General features: G+C 40.1%; 1 protein-coding gene across 1 annotated transcript; it reads left to right on the top strand.

The window, feature by feature from the left end:
• On the top strand, window positions 1–9,550 carry LOC132060895 (uncharacterized). Its single transcript, XM_059453794.1, has 2 exons — window positions 1–277; window positions 9,150–9,550. The coding sequence occupies exons 1-2, from the start codon at window positions 170–172 to the stop codon at window positions 9,498–9,500; spliced, it is 459 nt and encodes a 152-aa protein (XP_059309777.1). The 5' UTR covers window positions 1–169; the 3' UTR covers window positions 9,501–9,550.
• The last annotated feature ends 2,269 nt before the right edge of the window (window positions 9,551–11,819 follow it).

Genomic DNA, 11,819 nt, shown 5'->3' on the forward strand with positions numbered 1-11,819 from the left:
TTTAAACAAAAGTTCTAATACTGAAAGAACTTGTACACTTCTTGGAAATTACAGGAAATTTTCTTCTGCTCCCAAAATAAAAAGCATTACCAGACTCCATTCTTCCTGTGTCTTCAAAATATTTTTCTTTTTCTCTGATTGACTTCTAGCTTAATGCCCATTAGTCACAATGGCTGTATTGGAAGAGCTGCCCGTAAAGCAGAGAGCTCCAAAAGGCAACATTATTGAGCGATTGTTATCCGACTGCCCACTGGAAAATGCCCGCTCATGGACCAGGGTAATTCAAAACTCATGCACTTCAGTTTTTTCTCTCTTTTTTTATTTTTTCTTTGAAAGGAAGTGTGGTAATATTTGTAGAGAAATATAGCAGAAGAAAAGTAAATCGGAGAAACCTTCTGCTAGCCCAAGATTGTAACTAAGATCGGAAGATTCAACTAAAGAAGAGGAAGCTATGAAAATGAGAATTTGATTATGGAAGAAAGACTTTCTTAAATTGGCTTAAATGACTTACAATTGGGGTTGGTTTGGCTTGGCTTGGCTTGGCTTGATTACAAATGACTAAGGCGTCACCCCTATTTATACTTGTCTAGGGATGCTTCTAGATATTATTCTAGATACATCCATAAGAAAAATCTAATCATCTTTATCTCCACTACTCTAGAATATCTAGATTTTTCTTTAGGATAATTATCCAAGATCCTACACTAGACTATTCTAGATAATTCTATCCTCAACTATAAATATCTAAGTGTCTAGAATTTCTAGACAATTCCTAAATACAATATATATCAAAGATATTATATTATAACTTTCTAGAAACTCTTTTAAATATCTATGATATTTTTGTTCTTCCAAAAAATTAACTTTAATTTTTCACACTCCCCCTTAAAGTAATTTTTTGGAAGCTATCCCGAACTTGTCGCGGAAGAACTCAGACGAATCTTTTGGACGTGCCTTGGTGAAGATCTCAGCAATGTTTTCCCGACACTTCTTCCTTCTTCAAATGATGATGGTTTTCCGCTCATAATTGGGCCTCCAAAGAAACATGAATACGTCTTGATAAAATTTTCATCTCTGTAGCGGGCAGTCTTGCCACTATTTCTTTTTGACCTTTGTGAACCACGTGACTCATCTTCATACTGAACTTCACATTCTTGAGTTTCCAGACTCCCCCTTTCTCTTAGCTCCTTAAAGATTGTGTTATTTGGAGAAATACCTGAGTCGGTGACGATCTGACCATTAATTTCCTGTGAAGACTCAGCACTACCGTAGGATCCACCACCAGATTCCTTTTTCAGCTCCTCGATGAACTGTTTGTCAGCTTTAGAGCATCCGAGAACCATATTATCTCGTCTCTCCATATGAAATTGAGCCTTGACGTCAACCTTTTTATTTATTTGATCGTCGGCTTCTCCATCGCTTCCGGTATTTGATGCGAGCAAGTGATTGACTCTGATACAGCAGATGATTGACCAGAGACTTCAACTTCCACTACAACTCCCTCAATGCTTTCTTCGAAATGGTCACTATTACTATATATAGTTTCAGACACTTCCTGCTCATGTTCTACTTCAACATCCTTCACTTCCAGACTTTTATTATCAATTTCAGGATCTGCTTCGTTGATTTCGTCGGTGGCAGTTACCACATCACCAGTCTGAACATCTTTAGAATTTTCTTGCTTCTTGTTAATGACACCAGTGTCTTCCTTCTCCACGTGATGGACCGTATTCTCTGCTGTCACAATGACATCACAACCATTGTTTTCTTGGAAGTTGAAAAGTTTAACTTCATCTTCAGTGAGATGGTGCCCACATCCTGAATCCACGATCCAGCCTCTTTCGAAATTGAGAGAAGCCAAGGCATCTACTACTCGAGTCTCAGCTACAAAGCACCTTCCCCAATCTTCTTCTTCAGGAGCTCTCTCAGTTTGAGCCATGTAGCTTTCCTTGGCTCGGCAAAATCTTTTTATGTGTCCTACTTCACCACATCGATAACATTTAATAGTCTTCTTGCCATTATTAGAAGACTCTTCCTTCTGTCTTGGCGAGCTTGACCCTCGTGGAATTGAGAATGTGTCATCTCTCTTGAGCTACTTTGCTTTGGTCTTCCTTTAAAATTCCTCTTGTAAGCTACAAGAGCATTTCCTTCCCCTTTTTGATAGACACACTAGCCATCTGTTTGGCTAGTAGCTCCTGTGATGACAACAAATTCTCAAACTCCTCCAAGGATGGTTGTTGAGCCCATCCTTGAATTGATGTAACAAAAGGAATATATTCTGACTTCAAACCACGAATGATAGTTCTTCTCATTCGTGCTTCGGAGATAGCCTCGTCCGGATTTAATAAAGAGATCTCTGAACATAAGTTCTTAATCCACAAAAAGTACTCGGCAATAGAAAGATTACCTTGAGTGGTGTTCGCCAATTCATTCTCCAATATTTGTAGCCGCGCTTCATCCTTCTTATTGAACAGCCGATCGAGGGTCCTCCATATCTCATGAGATGATTTGCACCTGATAATATGATCAAACAAGTTGTGAGAAATGGACCTCTTTAGAATGAATTCCGCCTTCGCATTAATCTGCTTCCACTTCTTGTATGCGCCGCTATTTTCCGGTCCTTCAGAAGGAGGACTTGTGTAACTTCCATTGACAACATCCCACAAATCCTCACCCACGAGGTATGACTCCATACATGTCTTCCATACCTTGTAATTGGACTGGTTCAACAATTCCATCCCCAGTCCATTAACACGACCGCTCAAATCCATTTAGAGAAACCAGTTGAATCTACCACTAACCCGATCTTGAAATAAAATCCAGAAGCCAACTACGGCTATGGTTCTGATACCATGTAGAGAAATATAGCAGAAGAAAAGTAAATCGGAGAAACCTTCTGCTAGCCCAAGATCGTAACTAAGACCGGAAGATTCAACTAAAGAAGAGGAAGCTATGAAAAGGAGAATTTGATTATGGAAGAAAGACTTTCTTAAATTGGCTTAAATGACTTACAATTGGGGTTGGTTTGGCTTGGCTTGGCTTGGCTTGATTACAAATGACTAAGGCCACCCCTATTTATACTTGTCTAGGGATGCTTCTAGATATTATTCTAGATACATCCATAAGAAAAATCTAATCATCTTTATCTCCACTACTCTAGAATATCTAGATTTTTCTTTAGGATAATTATCCAAGATCCTACACTAGACTATTCTAGATAATTCTATCCTCAACTATAAATATCTAAGTGTCTAGAATTTCTAGACAATTCCTAAATACAATATATATCAAAGATATTATATTATAACTTTCTAGAAACTCTTTTAAATATCTATGATATTTTTGTTCTTCCAAAAAATTAACTTTAATTTTTCACATTTGTCATATCCAAATTCACAAAATTGAACAATTTGTTCTTTTAGGCGGTGTTTGGCTAAGTCTATAACTTGGTTAAACTGAATTATAAGAACTTTTAGCTTATCTACTCGTTTGGTAAACACCAAAATCAGTGGCGGAGTCAGAATTTTAACTGAAGGTGTTCAAAAATATGAAGAAGTAGATAAACGAAGAAGCCAATGAGGTTCAACATATATTATATATACATAAAAAATAATTTTTACCTTGTATATAAAGTGTAATTTTCCTCCGAAGGGAGTTCGGATGAACCGGCCCTTAACGCTCCGCCCCTGACCAAAATGCTTATAAGTCAAGTACTTATATGACAAAATCAACCAAAAATCATAAGGTGATTATTCTTAACTTGTGACTTTTCAGCTTATAAGCACTGCTAGTTTGACCAAATATATTACTATATTATCCTTAATATTTTTTCGGGTTCTCAAAGTATATTTTTTAAACAAAGCTCCTAACTTCATTTTCATTCTATATACGTCGTTCCTTTTTTTTTTTTTTTTGGTACAAAGATAATTTTAAATTTATAGTCATTTTAACAAAAAAACAACTTACCAACACATCAACTGCTTATTATTATTATTTTCAGCACTTCAATTTAAATATGTAATTATTTATTCATATACTCAGTGTCAACACTTGAAAATATTGAAAGAATATTTTCCGTAGTTTCCTTTCATTCCTTGAATTGGTTAATATACAAAAATATCCTACTCAAAATAGGAGAGTACAAAATATTACAAAATATTCTAACCTAAATAAGAGATTACAAAATATTACAAAATATTTACATAATCTATCACACCCCCGCAGTCGAAACGGGAGGTTTACGAACGCTGAGACTGTCACGAAAATCTTCAAAAAGGACCTGAGGAAGACCTTTAGTGAAAATATCTGCAATCTGATATCGGGACGGGACATGAAGGACCCGAACTTGTCCCCGCGCAACCTTCTCACGCACAAAATGAATGTCCATCTCAATATGTTTGGTGCGTTGATGTTGCACCGGATTACCAGACAGATATATGGCACTCACATTGTCACAATATACCAACGTAGCTTTGCGAACCGGACAATGTAGTTCTAATAAAAGATTGCGAATCCAGCAAGAAGACTCGTAGACAACATTAGCTACACCCCGATACTCCGTTTCCCGCCGCTAGACCGAGAAAGAGTCGGTTGTCGCTTTGACGACCAAGAAATCAAGTTGTCACCCAAAAATACGCAATAACCCGACGTAGAATGACGACGTCCGACAGCCACCCCAATCTGCATCGGTGTAGGAGACAAGATCGGTGATCGATGATGGGTAGAGATGCAACCCGTGATCAAGAGTGCCCTGAACATACCGCACAATCCGCTTAAGAGCAAGCATATGATCGTCCCGCGAGTCATGCATATGTAAGCACACACGTTGGACAAGATATGAAATATCTAGTCTCGTGAAAGTGAGATGCGAAGAGCACTGCGAGACTACGATAATGAGTGGGATCTTCATAAGAGCACTCGGTAGCACCGACCTTCGGTTTTGTGTCAACCGGAGTGAGAGAGGGCTTGCAAGATGACATACCCGCGCGATCAATGATTTCCTCGACATACTTACGTTGAGAGAGGAACATCCCCCCTTGTGACGGGTCACAACAATGCTAAGAAAATAATTCAAAGGACCTAAATCCTTCATAGCAAATTCGGAACCAAGTCTATCCATGATGGAATGACGGAGAGCGTCTGAGGATGCAGTGAGTATAATATCATCAACATAGAGTAATATGTATGCCATTTCGATCCCGCGTGGTAGATGAACAACGAATTATCGACCTGCTATTAGAGAGGCCAAGCGAAAACACAAAATCGCAAAACATCTATACCAAGCACGTGGAGCCTCGGCTTAAGCCCATAGAGAGACTTACGCAGCAAACATAATCGGGATGTGTGCGATCCCGAAAACCCATAAAGCCGACGCATATACACGGTTTCATGAGCTCGCCGTGAAGAAAAGCATTCTTCACATCCAGTTGATGTATAGGCTAATGCTTTGACAACGAAAGACTAAGAATAGTGCGGATAGTTGCCGGTTTCACCACCGGACTGAACATCTCACCACAATCAATGCCAACCTGCTGAGTTTTGCCATCACCTACAAGTCGGGCTTTATGCCTCTCAAAATCACCATTAGACTTTTCTTTATGAGTAAAAATCCACATAGAACGAATAACATTAACATTAGGTGGACGGGGGACCAAATCCCACGTCTTATTCCTAACAAGAGCATCAAATTCATCATTCATAGCCATTTTCCAATTCGGGTCACGAAGAGCGGCCAATGGGTTACGAGGTAGAGGAGATTTCATAACCGTGGTATGTAAGTTAAACAGACGTTTAGGCTTGACAATACCCGTTGTCGCGGGTGACCATGGTGGGACGGGGAGTGGGGATAGGTGGGCCGGAGGGGAGCAAGTGGACGGGGGCGGTCGGGCTAGGGGGGGCGCGGTCGGTCCGGCGGGGGCCGCCCTCACCGTGGGACCAGCAGCGGTGACGGGAGGCAGCGGAGGAGCAGTGGGCTGCTGGGCAGCGGGCGGGGAGGCAGTGGAGGGGGCAGGTGCCGGTTTTTGGAGGTGATGAAAAATATAAGGAGAGATCCCTTCATCCAAAAAATCGTATGTATGGGGTGGAGGAGTAGACAAGTTAGCAAAGGGAACCGAGTCTCATCGAAAACAACATGACGACTAAGGATGATCTTATGTGATGATAAGTCGTAGCATTTGTAGCCTCTATGGTTCGATGGGTACCCCAAAATACACAAGGTGTGGTAGACCGGCCCGCAACTTATGAATCGTAGTTGACGGGAAAAGAGGGTAGCACAAACACCCAAAGACCCGGCGTGCGAGTACGTCGGTTCCTTACGATATAAAGCATGGAGGGGAGATTTATGGTTCAATAACTTGCTTGGTAAAATATTAAGTAGGTAAGTTGTCATTTGCAATGCATGATGCCAAAAGAAAGGCGGGAGAGAAGCGTGGGCAAGAAGAGTGCGCACGACATTATTGATAGACCGAATTTTCCTTTCGGCCTCCCCATTTTGTGAGGACGTATGAGGACAAGAAAGACGAAAAGACATCACATTCGACTCACAAAGACGCTAAAATCATTATTTTCATATTCTTTCCCATTATCACATTGGACATTTTTTATTTCTCGTTCAAAATGCGTTCGGACATGGGCCCGAAATTCTAAAAACTTAGCAAAGACATCGGATTTCCTAGCTAAGGAAAAGTCCACAAATATTTCGAGAAATCATCCAAGAAAAGAATATAATATCGATGACCCATGGAACTTAAGACAGGAGAAATCCATAAATCACTATGAATAATATCAAAAGGCATACAAGTGTTCGAATTAGATGGAACAAAAGACAACTTAATATGTTTTCCAAGCACGCAAGAACGACAAATACTAGAGCAACTAGAATTATTACATTCAATGCTTTTATTTATCCTAAGAGAATTCAAAACTGACGCTCCCGGGTAACCCAAACGATCATGCCAAAGAGAAGAAGACAAAACGAAAGGTTGATGGAGAATTGGTCGTGTTTGTGGTGGTGGTGATGGGATATAGATTGCCCTAACTCTCACATCTCATTAGTGGCATCCCCGTCCGAAAATCCTTAAAAACCCATATGGATCAAAATTAACGGACACGAGTTATCGGTAGTGAACTTTCTAACGAGATTAAGTTTTAATGAGTTTGGGGCGTGGAGGACATTTTTCAACGAGAAAGGAGGGTTTGGGGAGGCAAATGAGTATGACCACAACCGCGAATTGGAATTGAATGACCATTACCAACAACAATACCATGATGATTATTGCTCAAATTAGAATAAGACGAGAGAGATTACCATTCGTGGATGTCGTGACGTGGCAGCCGTGTCCATGTACTACTTACGTCCGAAGGATTCAAAGTCATCGTATGCATGGCCGATTCGATGTCCCGGGGAAGCATAAGACGGGGCATACATCCGAAACGGGCGGCGGCACGCGCCGCTTGCGGAGGGCCGGGGAGCGAGGTCGAGAATGCCAGGGCGTTTTTGGCCGAGGGCCCCTGCGAAGACGTCGGCCAAGTGGACGGATACGGCATGGTGGCACGGCCCATTGTGGCATCCATCCCCCGAATTGGAAGCCGCCACGGCCGAAGGCAGGGTCGACGCGCCACCGCCCTCGGCGGTGGGCGGTGATTTCCGCCGTTGTGTCCACGGCTGCCGCCACGGCCAGCTTTGCCGCCCGGCGTTGCCACGGCCGCGCGGGCCCGACGGCAATCGGCCTTTGTTGTTGTTATTTTTGCCCCCGGTATTCACGATGACCAGGCAAATGAGTATTATCAAAAAAATTAGTCGAACCCTCACCACGTGTGCGCCCACCATCGCCGAAGGAGTAGAGTGGGCCGCCCTGCATCGCTTTGTTCTCGTTCCTCCGCAACGAGTGAGGAGCGCGCCTCGGAAAGGAGGGCAATGGTTTAACGGACGAACCGCGTTCCCACACCGAATGCGTCGGTGAGACCCGAAACAAGCCGAAGAACAAGGCGGAATCGGGAAACCGAGCCCCCACATTTTTTAACCGATCGGAGATGCTTTTGAGCTCGACAATACGCGACGCGTTCGGGAAGCCTTTCCATCCTAGTTGAGAGAACTCTTGTTCGAGCATAACTAAGACGAGCTTTTGATGGTCCCGGAAGATATCACGCAAGCGATCCCGAAAGCTTCCATGGCCGTTGCTCCAGGTTCAAGAATAGTTGTGAGGAGGTCATTCGAAATCGTGGAATAAATCCACTGGAGCACAGTCGCATCAAGGGTCGACCAAAGTTCTTTGTCGTCATCGGAGGGAGGGGCCGCCTGCTTCCCTTTCTCTGGTGCGATGATATGGTGTATGACCCTGGCCGGGATATGGCGTGGATCTAAACAATTCCGCCCATGTGCCGTATTGTGCATTCTCCATTTCAAGAACCACAGGAATGTGATTACGGATGTTGGAGACGGCGAAAGCGGGGTGGAAGGATGATTTAGAGGTGGACATGGTGGCGGAAAAAAAAAAAAAGAGAGGTGGCAGCCGACGGAGCTAGGGCAGTGGAGAGGAGAGAGAGAGAAGAAAACCCTAGACTTCTGATATCATGAAAGAATATTTTCCGTAGTTTCCTTTCATTCCTTGAATTGGTTAATATACAAAAATATCCTACTCAAAATAGGAGAGTACAAAATATTACAAAATATTCTAACCTAAATAAGAGATTATAAAATATTTACATAATCTATCAAATATATTTCAACTCTTAAATCTTATAAGTTATTTACAATTAGTTTATCCAAACGGGCTCTTACGTTGCATCTCGTCACATAAAATGAAATGAATGACTCATCTAATATAAGTAGTGATTTCGAAGATCTAGTTACTTTCAATAGACATAATTAGTGTCCGTTTTTTGAGAAAATGACAAAAATGTTCTTTATTTCCGAACGATTTTGATGTTCTAAGATTTTCATTAATGGTTATTTTTGGTCTCTGTGAAATATTAGTAACTTCTGATTGTCGGATTAAATAAATCAGAAAAATTAAAATGGCCCTGTCAAATCCCAAAAAGCTGCAATTAACTCAGAAAAAATTGATTAAAGTTTTCTCTCTTTACTTTTATCTTGTCGACGTATATTAAAAATACATTTTAATGAATAAATCATTTTTAATTTTGGATAGGAGTCCAACGTCACCAGTGGCCATTTTATCCAAAGAATTCGATTATACTATGGCGTCAAAATTGGATACGCCAGTGGAGGTTTCGCTGCTGTGTGCATGTCATACTTGAATACCAATTTGATAATAATTGCATCCTTGCCCCATAACTTTCGGATTCAGCTTCCAAACAGATCCTTAAATTTGCATTTGCCAATTGCAACGTGTCATCTTCAGGATTATTCGGCTTGCAACTCGGTTGTAGTTAATTTGGATGTGGTTGAACCATCTTCCAACCAACAACATCAACATCAGGTTTGTGCTTTTGGACCAATTCTTTGTCATTTTCTTCTCATATTTACTCTGTGCCGTTAAGTGGCATTAATGATAAATCCTAGGCTGAAAATTTATTACTCTTCCCGGATAAAAAAAAAAAAAAAATGTCTTCTCAGTCATTTGCACATTCTTAAGAAAATACTTAACTCTTAAGTAAAAATAGGTAGTTTAATTAAACTATTTCTAATTAAATAGGTACTGAGATTTGATCACTTAACACTTAGTAAGGATAATTTTGGAAGAATTAGGTTAGTTGTTTCTTCATTCGGTAGTGGACACTCTTTTTGTACCAAACAAAAAAAAAAAAGTAAGTGGACACTCTTTTTGAATGGGAGGGAGTAGTACCGAGAAGAGGATGAAGTGTTGGGATCTTTTCAAAACGAGTTTGGGTTAATGAGTCGGGTTGTGAAAGAGTTGGGTTTAATAACTTGTGGACCAATAAATTAAGAGAAATTGACATAGATAATTGCCCATCAAAATAATAGCCAATAAATGTATGTTTAACATTAAGGGCAATTATAGCTTAATAGGTGGAGGGAGAGCAATTTTATACTATTTTCAATACGTTAGGGACATTTAAGTGGAGAATGATAGAGGGAAATTATCCACCCAATTTTGAACTGTGTGCCACTAGTACTCAGGAATTTCTCAAAAACACAAAGAAAGTAATATTGGTGGAATATACTTGTTCAACAATGAGAAGTTTCTGGTCTTTGCTATGAGATTTTCTTGAGCACCATCGTAATGAAATTAAGTTTCTTCAATGTAATACTTGATTTACCTAAATCTCCCAATTTTGCTACTGATCTGCTTTGCATTTTAAAATTCTCTGCTCAAAGCTTTTGTAAATTTGATAAGAAAGAGATAAGATATATCTTTATATGTTTGGTAAAGGAAAATTTTGTGACAATATTGAGAATATAAAATATAAAGTATGCTAAACTTTGAGCTCAGAGGAAATTTGAACTTGTTCACAAGTTATGACAGTTTGGATTTATTTCCGATTGAGACTAACAAAAACCACCAGTGAAAGTATGTCTTTACCGGAATTCTACCGTCTAAAGCTCTTAACATTTAACATCATCTCTTTAACTGTAGTACAAAACTACAAACCACTCCAATTTTTATGCATATTGCATACTAATAGCTTTATATGCCAAAATAAAAGGAACATGGAAGAAAAACACTATTTTCACCGTCAAACTAAAAGAAAATTCTATATTTATTTAATTATGGCCTCAGTGAAAGAAAGCTCAAGATGCCCAGGTTGATTGCAAGGATATAATCTATGTTGCTTTCGTACCTTCAAAATGACGATGATCAGGTGTGTGTCAAATCCTCCAAAAGTAGTGCATTCTTGGAGGATCCGACACGGGCGCGACCGTATTTTCTAGAGTCCGAAAGAACATAGGATATAATTAAAGGTGATTATTAGTTTTGGTGCTACTTCCTATGTGCGTATCCATTGGAGACAAATTTATGGGCAAGAATATTTATGGATTTACAAAAGTTTTGTGCTAAAGGACGCTGTTCAGATGCCATGTTTTGTGAAAAAAGGACACAAACCAAAACTGGTATCACATTGCTAGATTGTACATACTTAATGAGGGAGGCAGAAGCATACATAAAGATGTCAGTTGCATCTAATAGAAGGCTTTCCCCTGAGAACTATGTCAAGAGGCAGACAACGTTTTCTCCCACATGTTCTGTTGGAGCACAAACATCAGTGAAATAGCACTTCCTTAGCTGTGAGGAGTTTGAAAGAGGCTTCAATACTATTTTTAGCTATGGAGATGCATGGTCTCTGCATATCCAAAAAGTTCGCTTATGCACTTATTGACTTATATACATAACAAAAGCCTCTAAGAGCCAACTATTTTTGGTGAACTGTGTTTTGGGCAAAGTCCAGCTGCTTGATGTTTCTCCTGGTCCCCATCCATCTTGATTATCGAATTCAGGAGTATATCTGTCCTGCATGCAACAGTTTTACCTCTCTTCTGCTGAACAACTTGGAAGTAGAAGAATAAGGACGACGGAGACCTGAGCCTGAGTTGCATATATATGAGAAAAGTTCTAGAAGAAAAATTTCTTTAAGGTTTCAAACAGTTGCTTGCATCTGGTATGTTGCAAATCATGGTCTGCTTGCACTGGGCTTGTCAATGAATTACATCAAGTTGGAAAAATTGTGGGGTCATTGCATTTCTATGCAATTTTGAAGGATAGGGGCAGTCATTACAAGACTCTTAGGTAGTTTTACGCGGTGGTCATCTGTTTAAGAGTATTATATCGGTGAGATATGGTTTTCGCATATAGTTAATTATAGTGATATGGGATTCTTGAGTTATTATGGGTGCAGAA

Source organism: Lycium ferocissimum, chromosome 6, assembly GCF_029784015.1.
Source record: "Lycium ferocissimum isolate CSIRO_LF1 chromosome 6, AGI_CSIRO_Lferr_CH_V1, whole genome shotgun sequence".
NCBI classification, from domain to species: domain Eukaryota; kingdom Viridiplantae; phylum Streptophyta; class Magnoliopsida; order Solanales; family Solanaceae; genus Lycium; species Lycium ferocissimum.